Below are 27209 nucleotides of genomic sequence, written 5' to 3' on the forward strand. Positions count from 1 at the left end.
CATCACTTCCTGTCCGTCCTGTCACTCAGTTTTCCTAGGGAACACATTTTGTACACACACGAGCACAAGTTTTATTTATGTCTTAAAGGGATTAATATGTTTACTGTATTGGATAATACAAGTGCAAAGGTGACTATAGGGATGTTATTTCATGTCTAGAGGACTCTAATAATGTTCGAAACCATATTTAGAAGGTCGTAAACAGATTCCCTACGCTCTAACAACGAGCATTTTCCATTTATCAATAAGCAACTCTACTTTGCGGAAATTCACTTATCACGGTCGGGTCTGGAACCAACTAACAGTGATAAATGAGGGATTAGTGTACATGTTTTTCAGTGGAAGCAGAATAGAAAATGGATGAATGGATGTTTTTCAATGGACAGCCATACAGTTCACTTGTAAGGGGGCCAACTGACGGGAAGGGAAAATCTCTCTTTTGAGCTTGTGTTTCCACAGCAGCGCGGTATTGACCCGAGTCACGCTTCCTAGAGGTCAGGGTCAAGGTCGGGTTTATGTATAAAGCACGTTTCAAACTGTTCATGCTCCCCCAAAGGTGCTGTACAGACGTAAGAACATGTAACGAGTTATAAGCAAAAGAATAAAATCAATAAGGGCCTGCGACTGCAAAAGCTCTTTCTCTTCTTGTTTTTTTTTTTTGGGGACAATGCAAGAGAGATTGGTCAGAAGAACTCAGTGCTGGTGCAGGGGTGTGCAAAGACAGCAAATCTGAGAAATAAGAGGGGGCTGTTTCAACAGCGCCTCTGCTGGTTGCATCCAAGCCAAACGTTTATTACAAAAGTATAAAGTATAAACTTACTTTAAAAAACCTTGTTTTAACTGTTCGCCGAGAGCAACCTCTATCGGTCTGCGTTGCTTACAAACACCATTTCATTAGAGACCCCCTGGAGAACACACCGTAGCTGCGTATTGATTGCGCAGTAATAGTTAATGCTTTAAAATGACTGAGTGGGTGATTATTATTAGATTGAATGGATTCACGTGTAGCTCATTTCATATAAAGACACATACTGTTGTATCAAAATGTCATTTAAACCTGCTTGAGAATCAACAGTATGAATGTGGGCACTGAGCCACAACACATCGCCATGGTAACAACCTTCCCGATGGGGTATTAGCTTGATTGGCTTTTGCAGCGAAACAAGGCTTGTGTACCCTTTATTCATTCCACAAGCACACATACGTTTTTTCTGTGTGTGTGTGTGTGTGTGTAGCCACTGGCTACACCACCCCCCCCCGACTGTAAAGTAAAGTTTTAAGAGCCAAACGAAGCATTCTGCGTTTAATGTGATTTTTTTTTTTTTTTTGTCCAATAGCATGGCGCCATCCCATAATGCAGCTAGCATGGTAGGAGGCGGGCAGTGCAGATGGTGATGACACGCTCAACCAGGGAGGCGCAGTTACATTAAATGTTAGAATATAAAGTGGGTCCTCATGATGGGGAGCTGCTACCAAGAAAGGCACTATTTTTAGCTGATGTTTAGCCTTTCTAATGTCTCACTTAACACACGCGTGACTATTTCCACTGTTACGTGCTATTCATTTACCATTCTAGGTTTCAAGTGCATTGTTACTGTTGTAAGTTTTGCAAGAGGTTTTTAAGCGGAATCCTCCTGCTGTTTTTCATTGGAAGCCATTAGCTTCACTGCAGGAAAAATAGACTTCCTGGTAATGATGTGATGCATGGAAGCAGCCAAATGGGTTTGGAATAATTGTATAAGGCTGTCAAGTGTGCAAGCATAAGCAATGCTTCATACATCTACAATGTAATAAAATGTATTCTATTTTTAGTCACTTGGATTTTCCCCATTATACTACTACAAGATGGATTTTTTTCCAGAAAAAAATACAACCTTTTCCTCTTATTAGGCTTTTTTCTAAAAAAAAAAAAAAAAAATTCTCGATGGAATCATTTTTTTTTTCTAGAACAAAAATAACTAAAATAAAATAACTAATAATTTTTCTCTAAACACTTTTTCTCTTTATATTATGACTTTCTTCCAAAAAAAAAGAGAATTTCCTTGAAAATATATTTTCCCCTACTTTTGACTTTTTTTCCTTTAAAATAAATTAATACTTTATCCCTGTAATGATGAAATATATTTTTTTAAATACTACATTTTTTCTTTAACGAAAATATAACTGTGCTTTATAACTGTGATTATTCCTATTATTTATTTTAAAATAAAAATGTGACTTTTTTTCCCTGTAAAAACATTTTCCTCATAACGTACCTTTACTTATTTATTTTGAAATAAAAATAAGACTTTTTCTCTGGAAAATAAAATCGTAATAATTATAAAAATAATAATAAAAAAACACTTTTATCCCTGTTCTTTATGACTTTTTTTGTCATAACATTATCAATTTTAACTCGAGATGCACCTTTTTTTCCTTGTAATATTCTGACATTTTTATTTTAATATAACAACTTTAGTCTCTTGGTATAATTTCGTTATTTTTGGCCCTAATACTCATTTATGCCCTTTAAAGAAATTCTAGTCTAAATGCTAAATTCTTTAGAGGCATGGAGGGTCAAAATTCATGCAAACATAAAATAATATATGATTTAAATAATATAGATCATTAAAAAAAAAAAAAAAAAATGCTGACCACTATTAATAACAATAAAAGAACCCACCTTAACTTTGATAACTGTGACTGGAGTCTTAATAGTCAATAAGTGTGGCAAAAAAACAAAACAAAGAAAAAGAGAAGTATTCTTTGATGCTTGCTGAACTGAGTGACTGATTATTGGGGGTTTTTTCCCGCCTCACCAGCCTCCCCTGACTGCACGTCACTGATATCCCAGTGTTATTCTGTCGCTCAGTACAGCACTACCATGGAAACGGGAGCTCAGAACATTTACCCAGATGATAGATGAATAAATTGTTTGTTAGTTTTGCCCAGTTGCTCACCAAGGAAGGCCCGCGTTTGATTTGAACCACCTCTTCCATTGTTTATTCTCTCTTTCTCTTCATCTGTGCTGGCAGGAAGTTGTGCCACACTAATCAGATTATAATCTCCAAACTGTCACATGTGCTTCGTTTGTCCTCAGATGCACATTTACTGTTTGCACACCATGGCTCAGCAACTTCTCGTGCACGATCCACATCGTAAAAGGCTTCAAAACACGTGATTAGTAGACCCTTTGTACATTATAATTGCACCTTTTAAGGCAATGCGTACATTGTTTTGAAACACATACCTTGTAATGTATATATTGGTAGCCTGCCTTTAATAGGGGGCATTATTAGTGCTAAAACAGAAGACTTTATTATTATTATTAAATCCAAGACACTAATGAAACATTACCTTCATCTCCATTCCTGTATGACATTTTTGAAGCCTCTCATTGTTTGCCGTCGCAGATGGAGCGCCACTGAGCGAGCTGTCGTGGCCTTCATCCCTCGCTGTGGTGGTCGTCTCCTTCTCCGGCCTTTTCACCTTTGTCTTCCTCATGCTTGCCTGCCTGTGCTGCAAGAAGGGCGACATGCGCTTCAAGGTAGGTAGAAAACATACTGAGGACACTCAACCACTAGGTACACTTTTGCACAATTGTTTGTTTACTTTAGTCTGGTTTATTTCGATCATGCATACAAGGTTACATTGGAATAGATCTTATATTTACAGTTCAACAATTCAACTTGTGTGAAAAAGAGGAGGAAGAAGCAGAGCTTTTTTAATCCTATCCCCCGTCCATAACACAACAATCAATAATGAATTTGCACACTTCCCGTGTTCGATATACTGTACATGATTACCAAAGAGATAGGGACACTGAATGAGTTCCAATATGAAAAGTGTAACTCCATCCATCCATCTTCTATGCTGCTTATCCTCATTAGGGTCACGGGCATGCTGGAGCCTATCCCAGCTGACTTCGGGCAAGAGGCGGGGTACACCCTGGACTGGTCGCCAGCCAATGGCAGGGCACATATAGACAAACAACCAGTCACACTCACATTCATACCTATGGACAATTTAGAGTCACCAATTAACCCAACATGCATGTTTTTGGAATGTGGGAGGAAACCGGAGAACCCGGAGAAAACCCACACACACACGAGGAGAACATGCAAACTTCACACAGAGATGCCCAACGGAGATTCGAAGGCAGATCTTCCCGATCTCCTGACAGTGTGGCCGACATGCTAACCACTAGACCACTGTGCTGCCTTCTGTATGTAGTGATCAAATATTTATAATCATGCAAAAATAAAGAAATAAATAAATAGCCTCTCGCTCCAGCATACCCCCGTGACCCTAGTGAGGATCAGCGGCATAGAAGATGGATGCATTTATAAGGCAATGCTTTTGCTCCAACCCTTAAAAATATTTCCTCATATCCTACAATTCTGAATTGTATTATTTATTTAATATACATATTTTAGTATATTTACTAATACAATTAGATTTTAATAGATTATTTTATTAATAAAAATAGATTTGAGTATAAAATGAATACAATTATGCTTAATTACAGTATTAACCTATTGTATATTATATAGTATTTACATCCATTTTCTATGCTGCTTCTCCTCATTAGGGTCGCGGGGGTATGCTGGAGCCTATCCCAGCTGACTTCAGGTGACAGGCGGGGTACACCCTGGACTGGTCGCCAGCCAATGGCAGGGCACATATAGACAAACAACCATTCACACTCACATTCATACCTATGGACAATTTAGAGTCTCCAATTAACCTAACATGCATGTTTTTGGAATGTGGGAGGAAACCGGAATAGTATTTACATATTATAGATATTTTTATTGACATGTTTCTAATAATCATTCTTATATATATATATATATATATATATATATATATATATAAAATTTATTTTATTTTTATATGTAGTTATATTATTAATTTAATATGTGCATATTATTGCTACACAAAGTATTTCTATTTCTATTTTTACATATCTATTTTAGATTTTAGATTAAAAATGTATATTTACCATATATGTATTTACCATATGTATATATTTACATATGTATATATGTTATGAAGTATTAATTGTCACATTGAGCAAATACTGTAGTACGGTATATACAGTGGTGTGAATATGTGTTCGTCCCCTTCCCGATTTCTTTTTTTTTGTATGTTTGTCACACTTAAATGTTTCAGATCATCAATTTCAAAATATTAGTCATTGACAACACAACTGAACACAAAATGCAGTTTTTAAATGAAAGTTTTTATTATTAAGGGAGAAAAAAAAATCCAAACCTACGTGGCCGTATCTTAACTGAGATTATTCAAGCTCTATCGGTCTGGAAAAGGTTATAAAGTCATTTCTAAACTTTTGGGGCTCCAGCAAACCACAGTGAGAGCCATTAGCCACAAATGGTGAAAACATGGAACAGTGGTGAACCTTCCCAGGAGTGGCCAGCCAACCAAAATGACCCCAAGAGTACAGCAAGGACTCATCCAAGAGGTCACAAAAGACCCCACAACAACATCCAAAGAACTGTAGGCCTCACTTGCCTCAGTTAAGGTCAGTGTTCATGACTCCACCATAACAAAGACACTGGGCAAAAACAGCCTGCATGGCAGAATTCCAAGAAGAAAACCACTGCTGAACAAAAGAGAACGTTAAGGCTCGTCGCAATTTTGCCAAAAAACATCTTGATGATCCCCAAGACCTTTGGGAAAATACTCTGTGGTCTGACGAGACAAAAGTTTAACTTTTTGGAAGGTTACATCTGGCATTTGGCGTAAAAGTAATGCCACATTTCAGAAAAAGATCATACCAACAGTAAAATATGGTGGTGGTAGTGTCATAGTCTGGGTTGTTTTGCGACTGTAGGACCTGGAAGAGGAGAAGAGGTGACCTCAAGCTGAAACCAACTTGGCCTAGTCAAAGTCCTGACCTGAATCCTTTTGAGATGCTGTGGCATGACCTTAAAAAGGCGCTTCATGCTGGAAAACCCTCCAATGTGGCTGAATTACAACAATTCTGCAAAGATGAGTGCGCCAAAATTCCTCCACAGCGCTGTAAGAGACTCATTGCAAGTTATCACAAACGCTTGATTGCAGTTGCAGTTGCTGCTAAGGGTGGCCCAACCAGTTAATAGGTTTTGGGGGGCAATCACTTTTTCACACAGGACCATGTAGGTTTGGATTTGTTTTTTCTCCATTAATAATAAAAAGTTTCATTTAAAAACTGCATTTTGTGTTCAGTGGTGTTGTCGTTGACTAATATTTACATTTGTTTCATGACCTGAAACATTAAAGTGTGACAAACATTAAAAAAAAAGAAAAAAGAAAAGAAATCAGGAAGGTGGCAAACACTTATTCACACCATTAATATAAATTTGCTCCACAGGAACAAGCCAATACCTAATAGAGAATCAAGTAACAAGCTCTTAGACACAGTGGCCACTCAAAAGTGAGAACTATTATCTTAGTAAAGGAGGAGTTTGCTGGTGTACCTTTTGCTGTGATGAGATGTGTCTGAAGACAAGGTAAACTCACTTTACAACCGAATAGCTAGCTAGCAGCTCATTCGCTGCACTTGGAAGAATGGGCATCCGAACGGGACCACAAAAGTTGAAAAGAGTTCATCATTCCCTTTGTAACGCGTGCTGAGCACGAACCAGAGAATGAATAGCTTTTGTAAAGTGAAGAAAGCTCTCCTGGGAGCTATATCTCTACGCCAGGCTGACTCGCATGCGGCCAACGTGCTGGCTCTGCCATCATGCCCTCTGGAGAGTGGCAGATGGTTCTCCTGACTGCGAAACAACACTAATTGCTATGCAAGGACACCTTATACACGGTCTGGCTTTCCTCCGTTGCACTGAATCCTTTTTCATTTCTTAAAAGCTGCAGAATCCCAGAGATAATCGTTTGCAGACTCAGTCACACAATAACAGCAGCGTTTCAGTTTATCGACTCACACGGGCATTCACACTTTGACACATTTTCAGCTTGTCTGCCGCTAATGATGTCGCACATAAAAGCTCATTTTACCCCCTCTGCTGGACATGTACCGACATTACAGTGTTAGGGTTAGTGACGTTCGGTGATTGGGGACATCCATCCACTTTTTCAAAATGTTCCGATCACTACTTTCTACGACTAAATGTCTCCAAATAACAACAACAAGATAACAAGTTGGTATTATTGCAGCCAACATGGTAACAAAAGTTAAAATATTACAATAATGACAGTCTTAATCCTCTAAACTGAGAACAGATGGGTGTCATTTACTGTATAATCAAATAAAGTATTGTTGCTAGGCAACTTGCAACTAAAAACGTGCCCACACATTGTACACAGTTTGTACAAAAGTGCTGACGTGCACAAGCCAGCACACAAGAAGCACTTCTGTGCATTAATGAGGACTTTCACAATGCAACGCACACATGACCTATGGGAGTGTCCGTTGGCTAGGTGGGCATCACAGTGCCACCATTGTCCGCCACGTTTGGCGGCGGTGGGCGCATGACTAATGCCGGCGTGTGTCTTTGCACCAGGAGTTTGAAAATGCAGAGGGAGAGGAGTACCAGGCGGACCTCTCGCCTTCACGCCACAATGGGCCCGAGGTTTACATCCTGCCCCTCACCGAGGTCTCCCTGCCCGTCTCCAAGCAGCCCGGCAGATCCAGTAAGAGGCCGCACAGCACATCAGCCAACAACACACTGCTAATGTGACTACTAACAGCTTGTTTCGAACTTTTATTTCACTTTACATCAATGCTTTGCTCCCATATAGGCTTTCATGACAGGCGGACAGGATATGCGACACATTCTGTTGAGTTGGATACAAGAAAAGTACTGTTCAGCTGGAAATAACACAAGATCTTTGCAAAAAAAAGAGTTCCGTGTCTCACATAATTCTCAATACATGCATATCCAATGTTCTTCCATCATAGATGCATCCTTTGGAACGGCCATTTCAATCATATTTCAAAATGCATTTACATTATTCACTTTTAGAGTTGAATATTTGACATTTGTATATTCCTTATCATTACTATTATTATGTATTTTTGTATAGATTTTACTAATATCCTCCAATTATATTATATTATACTACATTACACTAAAAGATACCAGTGTCCCTTGGAATGACGCAGAAAATATATATTTTTAATTCCAAAAAATGCTATTTACAGTATTATTTTTCACAGATATTATCGTATTATGTCAGTTATCTCTAATGAATTCAATATATTTGTATATATTGTATTGTACACTTGATTTTCATTCATATCTTGTGTTGTTTCCTGCTCAATGATTTACGTTAAAACTCATTTGGCCAGAGTAGGAATGTAACTTTGGTTCTTAAGTGCATTGCAATGCATTGTCCTAATCTAATAATATAATCTAACCCATTCACACTGCAGTGGGTGTACTTTACGTGGGAATGAAGGAATCTCACCCGACCCTTCTCCGCATTCTTCATGCAGCTTTAATTGTACTGATACATGCATTTTTCATGACATTAAATAGCACAAATTACCTTACACGGGGGATGGAAAAGTCAGGTGTTTTTTCAATGGAGTTCTGAATAGAGCACTGTTGTTAACAAGGAGAGACGGTTTACTTGATGAATAATGCCTGACGGTTGCGTTCACTCCTGTACGGTAGTTGGAAGCAAACATTTTAAGATACTTGGTGCTTTGCATTCACACCGGTATCTTTGTCATGGGACCAAAGGCTGCGCCTGTGAAGAACATAAGGATAACGTATTTGATTGGACAGCTTCTGTTGCTGGGTGGAATACTCTGCTACGTTTACCAGCTGAGACTTCAGGAAAAGCTTCTAAAATATAGTTTACAGAGTCCTAAAGTCTCGATGGTGTTCACATTTGACCAAAAACACCAGGGTTCATTTTAACCAAACCAAGCATGACGTGAAGTATGACGTGTGAAAGCACCCTCAGCGACAAAACCGATGAAGGTTCGCAACTGAGTGGGGATCCAAATCAGGCTTGACTTGGTGGGGTATTCTACGTTATTATTCTGTGTGAGACAGCTCGTTAGATTGCGCAGGTGTATTGTTAGCTTCAGAGGCGTGTTGGAAAACTGTGCTGGATAAAGCTACCTCTGAAGACAGGTCGACTGCATCCCGTCATGGTTCTCTGGGAATGCCAGGACGCACACTCACACATTCCCCATTTGGATTAAATACCCATTCCTTAATTTGTCTGTGGTGGATGTTTAAGGCTGGAGAAGTGTGGGATTGTTATCGCCGTGACAACCTCTGCCCAGCGTTCCTGTGGCTGAATGGGCCTTGTGTGCACACACACACACACACACACACACACACACACACACACACACGAGTGTATGCCGGGGTACCAGGACACAGTGAGCAGGACCAACAATGGAATCCATTTAGGCGAGATGGCCAGTGGGTCAGCAATAAGGCCCGGGCGGGAACGTCTGTGGAACGCAGCAGAGGAGGACTGCCATTATTGGGCCGACACAGAGAGCAGTCTGTGGCAGAGGGTGGTGGCACGCACCGTGACCTACAATGGAGGGGGGGTGGGGTGCTTGAGATAAGGGTGCTGAGTGTGACAGAGGTCTTTTCTGCATCTTACAGAGATGTTTTTGTGTCCACTTGGGCTGAGGAATGCTGCCGGGTGGGGGTCCTGAGGGGATGGGGTGGGCTTATGTCACTAGGGGATGGGTGTCTTGGAGATGCACACCGAGCTGGAGCGTCAGATGGCACCATACCAAGCGACGGGCAAGATGAGGAGCACCAGGAGATGCTGGCGTGACAGCTGAAGAAGCAGAATTCCGGACTGCGTGTTTGTGTGTCCCAGTATGGGAGGACGGACCGGGAGAGGCAGCACGGCCAGCTTGTTCAGCTGCACCAGGGTTCGGAAGGCCTTCGCTTTCTCACACACATTGCGACCGCCTCACATACACACAATGACTGCGAGACACCCCGGGTGGATGCCGGGGGCCCTCTGTTCTCACGCTCCGAAGCAGGACTTGGTGCTCAGAGTGGCGGGCCGCTCCAGCTCTCCATCACCTCCATACGACAACTCACCTGGGCGTCCAAAATATGAGGATCCTGCGAGGTAATGAGCTTTGTCTCCTGTCCTGGAAGCGTGAGTGTGGGATTTCGCTTGAATTCAGTCCAGAAGACTTCCGAGTGTTTAAACCTAACCTGTCCTCGCTCTTCTTTTACTTGACTTTTACCATCCTTCCACTCTTTCATACTTAACGAGGATATTCACCTGAAAGGAAAGCCTGCATCTCCAAAGTTGTCCAGTGTTTTGTTGTTGTTGTCTAACAAAAAAACACCCCAAAATTTGGAGATACAGCACATGTTTTTGTCCCAAAAACAAAACAAACTTGCAACATTTGGAGGTACACATTCACAGTGTCTTTGAATGCATATTGTGTTTGCCTTATATATCTATTTTAGTTCATTTATCTATTTTTATGCTTGAAAATGCTTAATTTAGGCAATAAAAATGCAAAATTGGCTTCAGTATGTATATTTTTGACTAATAACAGGACTCAGTCAGCCAGAAAACAGCAGAATTTACGAATCTTTCAATAAAAAACTAATTTGGAGATAACTGATGATAACTGTAAATGCAGCATTTAAAAAAATACATTTCACTTTCGAAATGTAATAATACAATGTATAGATGAAAAGCACAGTTTTCATCCAGAAGGCAAAACTATATTTTTTGGGCTGAAAAGCTGAAAAAAAAAAAAAGGATTGGACAATGTCCGTGCTTTTCAAGGCATAGCAGTGATAATTAGAAATGTAGTGTTTAATAAAATGCACTTTGTTTTCAATATAATGTAGCATTATGCATTTGATCAAACTGATGCTCATTCTAGTGTCTCGTTTTTCTACATTTTTAGATACACTTTATAAAAATTCTGTATTTTTCTGTCTCTCTTCCCCCCCCCCAGTCCAGCTTCTAAAGTCATCCGACCTCGGCCGCCATAGTTTACTTTATCTGAAGGAGATTGGCCATGGCTGGTTTGGCAAGGTAATCACGACTATTTGTGCTTAAAATACACCAGTCTCCCTCCTTTTTTCCTGGAATTTGATGGAATCTCTCTTTCGCAGCTATTTTTGGCTGTGCTTTTTTTTTATGTAGGAGATATAACACTTTGGAACTCACGGGATTTACTGGTTAAAAGAATTTAGTAGGATTTTGCACAAAAAAAAAACTATACGCTTACTTAAAAAGCTTTCATGCTATGTAGTAAAATTGCTGTGTGCACCTGACAGGTGTTGCTGGGTGAGGTCAGCGTGGGCCTCAGCACCACCCAGGTGGTGGTGAAGGAGCTGAAGGCCAGCGCCAGTGTGCAAGACCAGATGCAGTTCGTGGAGGAGGTCCAGCCTTTTCGGACATTACAGCACCCCTCTCTCTTGCAGTGCTTGGCCCAATGCTCAGAGGTCACGCCCTATCTGCTGGTCATGGAGTTCTGTCCACTGGTAGGAATCACTTTCATCATGTACTAGTACACCTTATTTCTTTTCTCGGGGGTTATATAGCAACATGCTTTTCTGCTGTTCCCCTAAGGGTGACCTGAAAAGCTATCTCCGCGGTTGCCGAGTGACTGACTCCGAGCCTCCCGACCCACTCATCCTCCAGCGAATGGCGTGTGACATCGCCTCGGGGCTTTTACACCTCCATAAGAACAACTTCATACACAGGTAAACAATCTAGTAAATTCTCTTAAGGTAGCGCCATCGTTTTAAATTCCTCAGCGTGCAACAGTGCTGACCCGTGCTGGTCGCTCCCTGCAACAACATCCTGGTGCTGCCCGAGTGGTCATCTCAAAACTCCAGCATCAGTGATTTTGTTGCCGGGGGCGACCCTTGACTCCTTCTCTGGCACTTTTTTCCTCTTCGTTCCGTGGCTGCCATGGCAACTAGTCTGAGGATGAAGTTTGTGGAGGAGGTGAGACAATCCAAAGCGACTCTGTGGAAATGATTATCTCATCGTTTCCAAAACTATGGACCAGGACCCATTTTTGGTTTGAGGTCAGTTTTTATTTGGTCTCGGCCAGTGGTTCCCAAACTTTTTACAGTGGCGTACTCCTTCAGACATTTGACCTGAAGCCATGTACTTCCTACTCCTGGACACTTAAAAAACTTTTACTTTTCATCTTTTATAGTAATTCCCCGTCAAAAATGTGTATTTTTCATGGTCACATTTTGATAAAGTTTCACATGAGCACTGATAGATGGATAGGTAATCAACCTACATATCTTTTATTCCAGTTTGATGTTAGCATCCTTCCTGATGCTAGCTTCACTTTTTTGTCTACTCACTATGGCTATGGTTTTAGTCTGCATATTACTTTAACACCAAATTAAGGGGAAAGTTTAACAATCATAATAACGCAGTATCCGAAGTACAAAAACACATACATGCAAGGATAAAGCCTCATTTTCGGGGGAATCCCCACTCACAGTGACAGGTTTTCACCGCAGTGCCGTGCGGGGATTGGAACACAAATATAAATGAAATCTTCAAGAAGAAACACTCTTAATGCACAAAATAATCAGCCAACGTATTTATTTGTTCGTATGATGCACACAGACCAGTGGACAACTTCATGCTCTGTCTCCTTCCTGCTCCTTGAGGCGTTCAGGTACACTCGCAATTGTGTTAGGCGCCAATTGTTTTTGTTTTTTTTTCCACGTACCCTCTATTACACTTGGTGTACCCTGGGGGTAGGCGTACCCCACTTTGGAACCTAGGGTCTAGACTATGAGGTCTTTTTTTACTGATAGTCAAGCAGGCACAGGATTTTGATTTTTATTGTAATAAATTCATGTCTGTTGTTTTCTTACCATTTGTTGATATGCAATACATACAGTAGATGTCATTGCAATGCATGATTAGGCATGGGCCGATGATAACCTTGATAACCTTCTGCAAAAATATCACAGCTTGACGGTTTCATGGTGCTATAATCACAGCTCTAAAATGTGTTATTTGGAAATGTCTTTATTAAAAAGAGAAAAAAAGTCAAGTCATTTTTAAAGCATGCAAGACAATTTTCTTATTATTTAAAATAATAAGAAAAAATAAATGAATTATCTCTAAATAAATAATGAATAAAATGCAGTTCTCGATGCAGTCCACTGTGGATAATCCTGCAACTCAAGTCACCACACAATAGATATTTTCTTAGTAAAAAAAAAATACAAAGCAAAATGCAAATGAATTCAGTCAAGTGAGCCAAGAAGGTCACAACAAAAATATTTTTTTTAAAACTCGGAATGATATTTTATTATTTCGTAGCGGCACACAAACTCTCAAAGTACTTTGACTCTCAAAAGTGGTACAAAGACTAAATGACATCATTGTCACCCCCTATGGATTGTGCTAAAAATGCTTTGGAAGACGTGCTAGCATGCATGTAACACAGGCGTCCTTAAACGTTTTATCATAAGACAAACTTAGTTAATGAATTATGGACAATTAGTTGCTAAGTCCCTCCGGTCTGTGCCCCTGCAAAGACGTTTGCTTCATGGCGACTATGTTTTTCAACCAATCTTGCTCAAATTGTACATGTGCTTGTCCTCTTAAGGTGTATAAGGGGTACCCTAATTTGGTGAGCTACAAAAAGTTGTTTTTTTTTTTTTTTTACAGTGACCTGGCCTTGCGAAACTGCCTGCTAACATCAGAAATGTCAGTTAAAATCGGAGACTACGGGCTTTCTCACAGTCTATATAAGGTTTGATTTGTATTTTATTTTCCTAATCTAGGCTGGTTGTTACTGTACGTGGTCCGATGGCTTACTGTATTTAAACCTGCAGGAGGACTATTATTTCACACAAGACCAGATTTGGGTGCCCTTACGCTGGATTGCCCCTGAGCTCATAGATGAAGTCCATGGAAACCTGCTGGTTGTTGACCAAACGAAATCAAGCAACATATGGTATGATATATACTACAGTATCACACGCGGTCAAGCATGCATTCCTTGCTTCCAGTCAGCCTTTATTGACTGTCCCCTATTGATTGATGTGGCCTGTTCCAGGTCGTTGGGGGTAACCATTTGGGAGCTGTTTGAGTACGGAGAGCAGCCATACAGACAGTACTCTGACAGACAGGTGCTGACATACGCGGTCAAAGAACAGCAGCTCAAACTGGCCAAACCGCAGCTCCAATTTCCCATCGCCGAGCGCTGGTGAGATACACTCAGTATTTCAAATAGAAAAGTTGTCTTTTAACTGCGTGTCTTTGTCTCTAGGTATGAGGTAATGCAGTTCTGCTGGCTGCAGCCCGAACTGAGACCAAGCAGCGAGGAAGTTCACCTCCTGCTAACGTACCTCTGCGCTAAAGGCTCCAGTGAGGCTGAAGAGGATTTCGAAGAACGCTGGAATGCATTGAGACCCAACTTGCTCGGAAGCCCCTCACACACAGCCGCACCCCTCGACCTCACCCCGATACTCACTGTGGCTGAGGCCCACATCTCGACCCAAACTAAGACAGTAGAGCTGGCCTCGTCTGCCACATCCTCCTTCCCCCTGCTGGAGCACTTCTCCGACAGCTTCCACTCTGACACGGGGGACGACTTGCTGACTGTCACAGAGACCAGCCACGGTCTCAACTTTGAGTACAAGTGGGAGCAAGGCCGATCTGAGCAGCCCTACTGCTCGTCGTCCACCAGCGGACCACTGTGCCAGGGGAACCCAAACTACCAGGATATATACTATTCAAGTGATGCCAGTACATCAGGTGGCTGCAGAGGTGAGGCATCAGCCTTATCACCACCTTACTATCAACTGGAGCATCCATGTGTGGTCCCTGTGTTGAGCGCCCTCAGCCCCTCTGTCAGCAGTGACTATTACATCCGTCTAGAAGAAACATCGGAGTGTAATATTAACTTGGACAACTGTAGTCCTGCACTGGAGGTTAGCAACACTAGGTTGACCCCTGAGAGTCAGACCCCCACAGCACAACTTAATGCTTATTGGTCAGCTGCTGACATCACCAAAGCAACAGCCTATGACCCATATTCAAGCCCCACTATGCAGCTAAGACAGGCATCCAGCAGCATCAGCAGTCCTGTAACTTTAAACCAATCCCATGCATGCACCTCCTCCTTACTGGTTGACGCTAACTCCATAGGCCACCTACACAATCTGTCCGAATCTAATGTTGGTCATCCGGTGGAATGTTCAGAAGGTCAATCTAGTCTGACACAAGCAGTGAGCAGCCCCAGTTTAGGTTTGTGTGACCCCTACCTTGAAGCCAGAAACAACTTCATTAGTACGATGGGCTCCTTACAAAAGACACTGACCAACGTAAACCATGTTAACATAGATGTAGAAACAGGTGATGGCCTGCTGGTAGGCTGTCACAGGAGCAGTGACATCGACGATGGTGCTTTCTTTGAGGAAGAAGCCACAAACTGGACCTCGAACCATTCTGCCAACAATAACATTCTGAATTTTGGCAACAGGGACACAAGCAGAATGGAGAATTACTTGGATCTTCAATATAACACGACAGAATTGTGGTCTTTAACCAAGGACACCACCAAGACCTTCCGCAGTTGCAGAACTTCTAAACTGGAGGCAGAAGAAGGGGAATCTGTTTGTACTCCTGCCAGCAAACCCAAAGAATTAGGCTCATACATTCACCTGTGTCACCAAGATAGGGGGGGCACGCCAGAGCAAAATAACTTCACTAGTTTCCGAAATAATGATTGCCTTGCCAACTCAAGTGCCAGAGGGAACAATGGAAAGCAATTGTTACTGAATGGAGAGAGCCTCTATTCCGAGCCCAAGATGATACCTGAATCAAGCTATATACAGTCTCCTTCGTCCTTCAATGAGTCTCAGGCTGGCTGGATTGAAGCACTACCAGAGAAGACGATGGGTAGCATTTGGGAGGGCGCTCCAACAGGTGTCCCCACTCTGAGAGACATCAGACTAACTTATGCTCCCTTGGAAATTAACAGTCGAGAGCTGGGGAGTGGAATTGGGACCAGCAACTCCAGTAGTACCCTGGTAGAGCTTAGAGACTACAGCGAGGATGATGACTTCACAGATATTACATCAGGCATCTTCGCTGATTTCAACCTTGACTATGCAGAGGTACAGGAAGACGAGTTGAGTCCACTGAAGAACTCAGAGAGAACTACCGTCTCTATTGACACCATCAACCTCTATTCATCTGTCGCAAGCACCTGTGATCAAGCCTTCAGTCCTGACTCTTTCAGTACACCTGTCCAGCCCAAATCTCTGGATAGCGGCTACGACACAGAAAACAATGGATCGCCGGAGTTTATTTTCAGAGAGCTTGCTGATCCCCAAAGAGGTGAACTTGTTCTGCAAGTGCGTCAAGGTCTCACCAGTGGTTCAGAGGTCCAGTTAAAGCAAATGACTGATAAACAGTATTACAGAGACTCAGCCTATTTCTCTGACTATGAAAATGACAAAAGCCCTCGAGAGGATGATGGTAAATTCTTTGCAGGTCCAACTAAACAGGCAGAGAAACTGAGCTCTTCCAAAGGTGTTGATGCTATCAGAAGTTGTGTTTTGGCAAGACCCTCTGAATCTCTTTCCACACCTGGGCTGTCCATGTTGTCGCCGTTTCCTGCACAGATGGGCGGTTGCCTGACCAAAGAGGCAGCCCCCGAGGACGATGTTCTGGAGTTGGAGACAGAGCACCAAGAGGAGCCTTGCTCAGAGCTCAGCACCTCCGTTGGGCCTGAACCGTGCTCCAATGTCCAAGAGGCCTCGAGAAACTATGAGGATGTGAGCAAGAGATCCGAAGACTGTTGCCAGGCGCAGATTTTATGCTCCGACTCCACCGTATCTGATTACAAAGATGATGATGAACCCAAAGAGAACACTGATCAATCCACAGAGGACGATGAGCTGCCGGAATTGAATCATGTGGAAGCACCGGAGAAAAGGAGAGAGGGAGTCCAGATAAACGAGGAAGAATTTGAGGACATTGATGCTGAGGAATGCGACAGCTTATGTGAAGAGCCGACTGTTGTGGCCGAGCTGTCGTCTTCCTCGTCGATGCTGGAGCTGTGCGGAGAAGCAGTGAGAGCCCCGCTGGAGGAAGCGGAGGATGAAGATGACTCAGATGACAGCGAGTCGGACGAAGAGTTGAGGACTTACAGCATCCAGGAGGAGGAAGACAGCGAGGGCAGTGAAGATGATTTGAGCACGGTGCCAGTGGTGGTGAGCGACAGCAGCAGGGCAAGACACCTCCGCAGCCTGCTGAAGATGCCAACGCTCCTCACTCAATCCTTCTGTGAGGAGTTGGAGAGAAAGAAAAAGGCGGTGTCCTTTTTTGATGATGTCACCGTGTTCCTCTTTGACCAAGTATGACATTAAAACATGATTGGGTTGAGTCTTAGAGAAGGTGATTCATTCATTGCTGCTGTGATCTCCAGGAAAGCCCAACCGGAGAACTTGTTGACTACAACTTCTCCGCTGAAGGGGAGTCCATGAGGAAGGAACCACTGGATGAAAATACCTCCAAAGTTAAAGCCTGTGCGACGCAGTGTGACTCTGATGAGAAAGACAACGCAGAGGAAGGTGAGAAATGTAAAGATTTGATTGGTCGATCACTAATGACACCCCATGACAATTTTTTTTTAATCGCCTTCAGGTTACAAGTGGGAGGATGATGTTGTTGATGTTGCGTTTGAGCAACCTTCTTCACCTAATGCCATGCCCGAGTCCCAACTGATGCCCACTTCCACCTCAAACAGTCCAGAGGCGGGGAAACCTGCAACAGAGGCAATGAACCGATTCATGGTCTCCAGATTCTCCATCACGCATGTCTCGGACACGGTCACAGCAACGGGTCAGTATCACCGGGGAGTTTTAGGGAGTTTTGTCCCGCAGCCAAAGTTCTAATTTTTGCACTGGGACCCAAACTTTTACTAAACTGCCTGCCTAATTTCCATCATATGGACACATACTGTACATAAACTTCAGAAGAACACAAATGACATGAATTGGATCAGAAAGCCTGTTAGCCAAGAAATTATGTGCCTGATTCATGATTAGCACAATTTTTTTCAGATGACTGGAAATGAATTTGTGGTCAACATGCTTTGGAAGACATGCTAGCATAAATGTAATACAGATATCATGAAAGGTTTTCAGTTAAACTGTCTTATGACTAATTAGTCGCTAAGTCCCGCCGTACACCTGCAAAGATGTTTTCTTTGATGGTGGCCATGTTTTTAATGACTCTTTCTCAAATTTAATTTGCTTGTCAGTCCCATAAAAGTGTGTACCAAATTTGGTTATATTTTGGCTAAAAACCCTAAAGTTATGGTGGGGACTTTGTGGAGCACATTGAGCTTTGTGAGAAGTTACAAGTCAATTCAACTTATGGGTTCCAAGTTTGGGCCGCACGGTGGTCTAGTGGTTAGCACGTTGGCCACACAGTCACAGTCCGGAGATCAGGAAGAGCTGGGTTCGATTCTCCCCTGGGCATTTCTGTGTGGAGTTTGCCTGTGTGGTTTTTCTCCGGGTACTCTGGTTTCCTCCCACATTCCAAAATCATGCATGTTAGGTTAATTGGTGACTCTAAATTGTCCATAGGTATGAATGTGAGTGTGAATGGTTGTTTGTCTATATGTGCCCTGCCATTGGCTGGCGACCAGTCCAGACGCGACCCTAATGAGGAGAAGCGGTATAGAAAATGGATGGGTTCCAAGTTTGGGATATAACGGCGCCATCATGTAGTGCATTTTTGTCGGTGAATCTTTCATTCTGGAAGTCATGTGACTGAATATTGTCTCCAACAGGGAACAGCGACGATAGTCCACAAGACTGAGAGACCACAGGAGCCGACTGGAAGAGGATTGTGTTCAAATCTGCATTACTGTCTGTGATGTTTTCCAGAGGTTTTATTTTTCAGTCCCATGACTGGTGGTGGTGACCCTTTATGAGACAGTGCCTCGTGGTGATTTGCACAGTTTATTTTGGTGTTTTTTTTTTATAATTTGCTGCTGATCAAGAAAGGACCCCAGAATGTCCCCGTAAACAACAACCTTCACATTGGTCACTCATTTGTTCAACATGAAACAATTAAGACTATAAATGATCAGTGCTTCTTTTAATTGGCTGCTTAACATTGTTTTAAAGACTGTTACAAACTCTTATTTTGGTAGCCAGACAATTAAGACTTTATTTTTTAAACAGGTATGAGGTAAGGGATGGCGATAAAGCACTTTTTTGTGTAAAAAAAAAAAATCACTATTGTCACTGCATCTCTTTTATTTGAAGTGATGACATATCTCGGAAGAACAAAAACGTCTACTTTTACTCGTTTGTGTGCATTTTGCATTGCAAGGAGGTATCATGCCGTCATGAATCTTTTCTATGTCCGCGTGTTGTCGTTCATTCTATTGAAATCGTGCGGAAAGTCACATATTGTATGTTAAATAATGAACATGTAGCAGGTAGCTTGACTTGAATTACTACTGCTGTAAGGATGCAATTCAAGGTGCAAATCTCCCTCACATTTGCCAAAGAGATGTTAAAAAAAAAGCCGAATTGGATGAAGTGGCAATAATTAGAAGACGGGTGTTCCTTGTACCAGTGATAACCAGTATCTTCGCACCAGCACCAGTAGTAAGCAGTATCAATGATGTCCATTCTGTCTTCACTCATGGCTGTTGTACTATCCTGAAACAATACACTGAAATACTTTACTTTCTCCCTGCTTCTTCTGTCATTTCTTACAATTCGATGACAAAAACAGTGTCCTTGTTTATTTAAGAGAACAAAAAAAAAAATTCAGATTTTGAAAAAAAGTCCTAAAGTCATGAGTAAAGTTGTAGTACTAGAATAAAGTCAGAAAGCTTTAAGAATAAAAGGAAATTGTACAATTAAAGTTGCGGGTTTTTTTTTTTTTTTGCTGTAAAGGAGTAGTAGATGATGAAAATATATTTTTTTTATAAGACAAAAACAGTCAGAGACTAAAGTCGGATTTGAAAAAAAAGTTGGAAAATGTGAATAAACTTGTAAAGGTCTGAGAAGAAAGTTGTTTTATGGCAAGAAAATATTTCTAATTGTCACAAGAACATTTTTAAGAAGTTATTTTTTCCTTAATCAAGTTATGGAAGAAGTCACGAGAATAACATTACAAAACCGTCATCAGCGTTTGCCGCAGTTAACTGGTTCCGGACCCAACCGCGATACGTTTAAGTACATTTCTGCAAAGTAGGATTCAATATTCATAAATGGAACATTTTTGTAGAGCACAGAAAACCTGCTTATGACTTCCTAAATACAATCTTTACCATTATTAGAGCCCTCTAGACAGGAACACCACATTGCTTAACTGTAAGGTGCGGGCTACGGGATCACTGCAGGGACACAAAAGACGGCCATAGCTTTAACCATTAGCAAGCTAGCGAGCTAACTAGTTATCCACCAATTTACTGTATTCTAAACTGAAGAAGTGGTTTAAAATGGAGTGGGGAAGAAGAAGAACAGAGATGGCAAAACCACTTACCACTTCCACACGCAATGGGAGGAGTACTTCTTTTCACCCTATCCTGTGGTACATGCCATGCAGTGTGATGGTAATCTTAATCTTATATTAGGAACCCCCCCCCCCAGAGTTATGAGAATAAAGTCAAATTATTTTCACTAAATAGTTGCAATATTGCAAGAATAAAGTTGTATTACTTCAAAGTAAAAGTTGTAATGTTACAAAAGTCGTTAGTATTACAATACAAGCATCGTGATGTTACGAGCTTCGTCTCACTATAAGACAATAAAACACTTCTGTTGTGTGCATCAAGCTCTATTTTTCAAGCCGCAAACTTGAGTAAAATGGTCTTGTTACAAGACAAAAAGCGGTAATGAAAATAAACATTACGGTACATCGATTTTTTTATTGGAGAAAATGATGTTGAACTGCAAACTCTTTCCAAAAAAGCTGTAATATGAGAATAAAGGCGTTATGCCACATGAATAAATTTGCACTATGCCGAGAAAAAGCCTTGGAAATATCTTGTAATTTTTCACCTTTTTCTCGTATTTTTTTCCAACCTTATCTTTATACTCTACGTGCCCTGGTGGTGTAGCGGCACAAACTCCTCCGTTTTGTGCAGATAACACGAGTTGGGTTCCCAGCCAGGGCCCCCAACACGGGCTATTGGATATGTCCAGTCCCGGTGCCAATCCCGGACAAATGGGAGAGCTGTGTCAGAAAGGGCGTAAAAATGCCTCCTGTTTATTTCTTTCCAGTAACCTTGCAAGACACCAAAACGACATTACCACACACACTGGCAGGAAGTTTGCGTCCACTGAGATTTATTTTGGACAAGATAATTTATGTGCTTTCTGTACACAACAGGTATATAACATAAACGGACAACAAAAGTGGGAAATGAACAAAGTGGAAGCTATATAAAATATAAAAAAACAACAAATGCAATCATAAAAGCATAATCAAAAAGCCCTCAGCGTAAACTACTCAACAATGGAGTAATTCTTTCCAGCTATTGCTATATTTTATGTTAAGCACTCTGCTAGGTTGATCTATTTCTTACTTTGACCAGCGTATAATACTGAACGACGACCAAAAGGCTCTATTAATACTGCGCCTTATCTGATATAAGCTACCGCTCCCTCAAAGCTAATAATAACGGTCATAAAAGAACTCCATTATGGTTCCACCTCACTTCTTTACGCGACAAGTTAAACATTAAAAGAACAGTCATTGAAAAGACCGGTGGAACGGAAAAAAAGGTAAAGGAGAACAAAAAAAAAGTCAGAAAATGTTACACGAGAAGCAAGCAACAAAATGCTAATATTTGACGGTATATAAAATACGTAGACGTGTGGGCCCGCAAGCTAGCTGGACGAAAACACAAACGTAACAATGGAAGGCACAACTCCCCAAACGTTGGAATATGCAACTATTGCAAGCAATCACCAGATCATAAACTCTACTTACCTTTCCTAATAATAATCTTTGCTGCTTATTAACGTCAATAATAACACATTTACAGTGTAACACGTGTGTGTGTGTGTGTGTGTGTGTGTGAGAGATAATGTGGTGGCATTGCGAGTAAAAAGTATCGGCTTATCTTAACCACAAAAGAATTGAAAAGCTATTTTAGGCTGCGTTCACACTTGTGGTTCGGTACGCTGGGATCAGCGGAAAATAAAAAGATGCACATTTTGGTGTGGTTAGCTAATAGGGGTGCAACGCTACAGGTTGGGCCGCGGCTCGGTTTGTGGGCTACGGTTTCGGTGTATTTTTTGTGCGTAAACGACGATTCCACACCGGGTCCCGCCGACTGCTCTCTCACTTCAAGCCCTGCCAGAGTGCCATCAGACGATGGACGAGGGTCTCCTTAAAGAAGGCCTTGATATTGTGAATTTGTCGGTAGCAGGGACGCTGTACAAAGAGACTGAAGTCTGAGTTAAAGCGCACCGACATCATATATGATTTAAGTTTTGCACATGCATGTTGATCCATGCCACAAGTAGTGGGGCTGTTGGTCAAGTTCACGTACACCTGTTCAAGGGAAGTCAGAATCCTCATCGTGTATCACTTGTCCCATGTCATTGTGTCCCATGTCCACCATGTCCACTCATGGTGTCCCATGTCCACACTACACTATCAGGCGTCTCATCCAAACAAGTGTGATTTTATAGTTCCTTTTTTCAGATCATGCAGCCAATAGTGGGGGTGCAGCCAGTAATTCTGGGCCCCTTGAAAAAAAAGACCATTGGGGGGCCACCCCCTTAAATTTTTTGATAATTACATATTTTTGGGAACTGTCCTGACACCTGAACCCCACCCCAGCCCATACCACGCCCCTGGCCAATAGCACTGATTATAAATAAATTGAAAAACTAACAGTTACTACAAGATCAGTATTGCTGATATCACTAATAGAGGATCAGTATCGGAATCGGCAGCATAGAATCCTGATCAGAGTACCCGTCTATAAACTATATAAGCTTTGTGTTATTGGGGGCAAAGCAAATTAGAGTAATATCTAATATGTCCCATTACAAAGAACAAGCTGTGGGCTGAAAATGGCCCCTGGGCCGCACTTTGGACACCCCCCGTTTACAGTGTTTGTCTTTGGGAAGGTAGAGTTAGAACAGCGTGGTGATTGTTTTATTTTTAGTCATTTCCTTACCTGAAGTGCAGCGTTAATAGGCGAAACGTGTTTCCGTTGTCTGTTTACGTATTTCACGGGTGAGGCGATCAAAAGCGAGTGCACCACAGCTGAGGGAGCGAGGAGATCGGCCGGAAGGACCCTCTGCGCATCGCCGACAGAGCGTTTCCACGCCGGACCACCTTGCCTTTTCATCTGCTTTTCGGTAGACTCCCTCCCTCACTTCAAATATCTATGTACAGTGTGGGAAATGGACCGTGATGTCGCAGGGAGGGATTTTCGCCAGCCTGGACTGTGCAAAATGCATTGCAAGCCCGCGGCCCGTAAGAAGGGATTGTCCCGTGCAGGCAGACTGAACGGTGCCATATTTTACCGTGTGCTGTTGCATCCCTACTAGCTATCACTGGTATTTTTGTCAAGGGACCAGTAAAGAACATAAGCATAAAGTAAAGACTTGACGGGGCAGTTTCTATGCCATAACTCAAATTTTCCCAACCAAAATGCCATCTATGCTGGTTATTTTTAGATTCTGCTGTATTTACAATTTACAATTTCACCAAAAGCTTCTAAAACATATTTTTCAAGAGCTCCGTTGTCACACGTTTTCTCTTACGTATTTGTCGTTTCTGTGTGCTTTTTGTTGCGTCTTTGGTCTGATCAGCGTTCACACGAGCGTTCACCTGAAGGCGGACCGAGACCCATCTATGAAGCAGTCACAGTCCGATTGTTTGGTGCACACCAGGGCTCCCATGACTGCGTTCACGCTTGTTTTAAACGAACCGCACTAACAGAGCAAACGCACCAGAGTGGCTCATAACCAAACCAGACATGACAAGTGTGAACGCACCCTTATAGGACTTTGGCCGTCTCCCCCTATGCTTCTTGGCCCACTAGTGGCCAAAAAAGGGGACTGCAGTCCGCTAGTAGTAGATGGTGGCAGATCGGTCGTCAGTGAAGGTGGGCCGGAGGTAGACCTCCATGGAACGGTCACTGCAGGGACAGGAAGGGGCGGGGTTGATGAATACCAACAGTTAGGGCTGAACAAATCATAAAAATAAATAAAATGTTCTAAAGCTGCAAAACGACACCCGAAACACCCGATGTTTTGTTCTATTGAGGCGTCTACTGCCATGTTTAGCAAGCACCAAAAGTTTAGCAGAAAAAAAAAAGCATGAATTAAATCCCAGCATCCTACTGCAGCCAAGCAGCCAATAAGAGCAGAGCAGGAAGTAGTAAGAGGCGAGCTAATAATAAATAAAAGATGATTGGCTGGCGTTAAGAGGCAGTGGACTTACGGAGGTCCTGTTCCCTCAGAAGCGGGACAACTCTGGACCCAAACTGGAAGGTAAAGAGAACCTTTGGGTTTGAGTGGTTCACTTCTCAGGTCATGCATTGGGTCACAATTAGTAACGACACTGCAGGTTAGTCTGCTGCGAGATGAACTTATCAGAAAAGTGCACTGGAATCGAAAGGTTAAACACAATCTATTCCAGAAAGGTGTTTGAGCTTTTAAGATTTGGATTTAGAAACATTTCTCCCCATCAGAACTAACAGAAATGATCATGATCTGTTCCAGGGTCAAACTGTGGCCATCCTAGAAACTATTAACTTATCAGAAAATGTTTTTTTGAACTGTTTGTTGTGTGTGTTTAAATGTGTGAAAATAACTTGTCCTAATAGCGAAACCCTCAAGTCTTAACGTTAATGACCTGCGTCTCAGGCATTCAAGTGTAAAAAGAAGTTAACGATCGCAAAGTCTACAGAACAAAACTACCTGACAATTATCTTCAAGTCTGGTGGACATTTTCTGTCCTCCACCTGGCTCGTTGTATTTTGCAGTTAACTTCTTTTTCCACTTGTATGGCAGTGAAGAATGTTAAAAATGTTGTCATAACATGATGATGGTCACAGTTTGACTCTGGAACAGAGTATTTCTACTTCCATTATTTCCTATGAAAATATTAAAGCGTTCCCTCGCTCTATCGCGGTTTGCCTTTCGAGGATTCGCCGTTTCGTGGATTTTATTTAGCGCTCCTTTTATTTTTTATGACAGCATATGAACGCTGTTACAAGCCGAGCCTGGGCCTTCAAGAAGAACTGCACTGTGAGACGCTGAGTGTTTATCTCTTCCCTCTCTCATCTGTCTGCACTGCCCGTTGTTTTCTTCAATCTCTTTCGTGCCGTCCTGCCATGTCTCCCGTGTCATCGCTTGCTTGCTTGCTAGCTTGTAAATGAATCTTCGGTTAGTCTGCAGCAATATGTTTTAACAACAATACAAAAACGCGACAGCACAGCGCTACAGTGCCAGGACGAAAAGGCACGGTCACAAGAGTGAAATATGCGTGAGTGACTTAATCACTTCTTGTGTTGATCATTAAAATTCCAACTAAGGTTTTAACTTTTCTGAGTGTTTAAACAGGAGAGAATGTGACAAAATGTGATTGTTTGTCTGAGAAAGGTGTATAAAGTGTATATTGTGAGGGATTTTACGACTTAAAACATCCATCCATCCATTTTCTATACCGCTTCTCCTCTTTTAGGGTAGCGGGGCTTGCTGGAGCCTATCCCAGCTGACTTCGGGGCGACAGGCGGGGTACACCCTGGACTGACTGACGGAGCAAACTCCACACAGAGATGCCCAAGGGAGAATCGAACCCAGGTCTTCCCGATCTCCAGGCTGTTCCTGTGTTGGCCAACATGCTAACCACTAGACCACTGGCCTTAACATATATATAATAATAAAATAAACAAAGATGGCTACTTCACGGATTTCACTTATTGCGGGATATTTTGGGAACCTATCTGGGAACCTAACACTGTATCCTAAATCCAAACAAATCAGAGGTCAACCGGCAGATGAAGAGATTGTGTTGAACCTTTGAGGTTCCATTCTGTGAGTGAATGAATGGGATGGCTAACAAAAAATCCATGGATTCATGCTCCACATGCTGGAGACGTGCTTGTGCAGCTTGTCACAACAGATCATCAGGCAGGTGTTTGGAATTGTGTGTCGTCACCCAAATACAACAACAAAAGTACTTTAAAAGTCAACTACAACTACAAGGATCAGGCGGCATTCACACTGTATATCACACACACACAAGGAGGACGGGTGGAGGACATGCTGGATTTTGGCGGCAACAGCAGTTTGGACAAAAAGAAACAATTCAAATTGAAATCTGTTCCAATTTGAGCCATTAAGACAAGAATACATGTGAAAGAACAGATTTCCCGTCACACCAGGCGATTTATTAATATATAGAGATATGTTTTATTTAGAATACCTTTGTAAAAAGTCACCATACATTCAAAGTCTTTTTTTTTTTTTTTTTTAGTATCACATCTTCTGATATCCCTCCACGGCATGCATAAGCTAAAACAACTAATCATCAGTCATTTGTAGGTCTTTTGTACAACAATTGATTGAAAGAGGAACAAAACTACAAAGCCACTCAGGGGATACAATCAGAAAGAACACTGCTGAGAGCTGCAAAACAAATAGAACAGAATCAAACATGGCTGTCATTTCAGCATCCAAAGGCGGATGATTTCTACAAAAGTTGAACGTGGGGGGGTGAATTTATAAAGAAATAAAACTCAAATTGCAGTGATTGATCATAATACAGTGCCATTTGGTGGACGGACAGAAACAATTCATATATAGATATACAGTAGATAAGATAGATACGCTGTAAATTCTTCGCCTGCACATAAAGTATGTGTTTCATAGGAAAAAGAGGGTGAGAAAAGCAGCGTATAAGGCATTGGACACACCCTCTGGACACCAAAACAATTAAATACAGTGCAGATAGAAAGTGAACACACCCAAGTTGCATTTATAATATGAAAATATATCACTTTTTTTAAATACCTTGCATATATATATATATATATATATATATATACATACATACATACCTACCTGTATATATAGAGAGAGAGAGCTGTCAATCAACTAAACAGTTTAATCGTGATTAATCACATTTTGTCCATAGTTAACTCATTATTAATCTCAATCACAGACAGAAAGATATTTTTTCATTTAAAAATTTTTACTTTTTATTTAATACATTGCAGAATAATGTGAATATATATATAT

The 27209-nt window shown here is 41.7% G+C and overlaps 2 protein-coding genes across 7 annotated transcripts in view; one reads left to right on the forward strand and one right to left on the reverse strand.

The window, feature by feature from the left end:
• The window catches only part of aatka (apoptosis-associated tyrosine kinase a), a 29066-nt gene extending 9389 nt beyond the window's left edge, over nucleotides 1-19677 (forward strand). Inside the window, exons 2-13 of one of the 3 annotated variants that reach the window (XM_054759534.1) lie at nucleotides 3393-3526; nucleotides 7506-7635; nucleotides 10916-10995; nucleotides 11241-11447; nucleotides 11536-11669; nucleotides 13621-13705; nucleotides 13788-13909; nucleotides 14012-14161; nucleotides 14225-17321; nucleotides 17393-17537; nucleotides 17611-17808; nucleotides 18764-19677. In XM_054759534.1, the coding sequence (XP_054615509.1) occupies nucleotides 3393-3526; nucleotides 7506-7635; nucleotides 10916-10995; nucleotides 11241-11447; nucleotides 11536-11669; nucleotides 13621-13705; nucleotides 13788-13909; nucleotides 14012-14161; nucleotides 14225-17321; nucleotides 17393-17537; nucleotides 17611-17808; nucleotides 18764-18792 (4511 nt within the window). In that variant the 3' untranslated portion in view covers nucleotides 18793-19677. Of the gene's footprint in view, nucleotides 1-3392; nucleotides 3527-7505; nucleotides 7636-9687; nucleotides 10063-10915; nucleotides 10996-11240; nucleotides 11448-11535; nucleotides 11670-11839; nucleotides 11917-13620; nucleotides 13706-13787; nucleotides 13910-14011; nucleotides 14162-14224; nucleotides 17322-17392; nucleotides 17538-17610; nucleotides 17809-18763 lie in introns of those variants that run through there. The other 2 variants (XM_054759535.1, XM_054759536.1) reach the window with 2 other exon arrangements.
• The window catches only part of LOC129171149 (brain-specific angiogenesis inhibitor 1-associated protein 2-like), an 82249-nt gene continuing 73883 nt past the window's right edge, over nucleotides 18844-27209 (reverse strand). Inside the window, exons 14-15 of one of the 4 annotated variants that reach the window (XR_008566742.1) lie at nucleotides 24406-26597; nucleotides 18844-24100 (exon numbers count right to left, since the gene is read on the reverse strand). Coding sequence is in view for 3 of the 4 variants with exons in the window: in XM_054759538.1 (XP_054615513.1) it covers nucleotides 24031-24100 (70 nt within the window). In the remaining variant the exon portion in view is untranslated. The other 3 variants (XM_054759542.1, XM_054759538.1, XM_054759543.1) reach the window with 3 other exon arrangements.

This window comes from Dunckerocampus dactyliophorus, chromosome 18 (genome assembly GCF_027744805.1).
Source record: "Dunckerocampus dactyliophorus isolate RoL2022-P2 chromosome 18, RoL_Ddac_1.1, whole genome shotgun sequence".
In the NCBI taxonomy this organism is placed as follows: Eukaryota; Metazoa; Chordata; class Actinopteri; order Syngnathiformes; family Syngnathidae; genus Dunckerocampus; species Dunckerocampus dactyliophorus.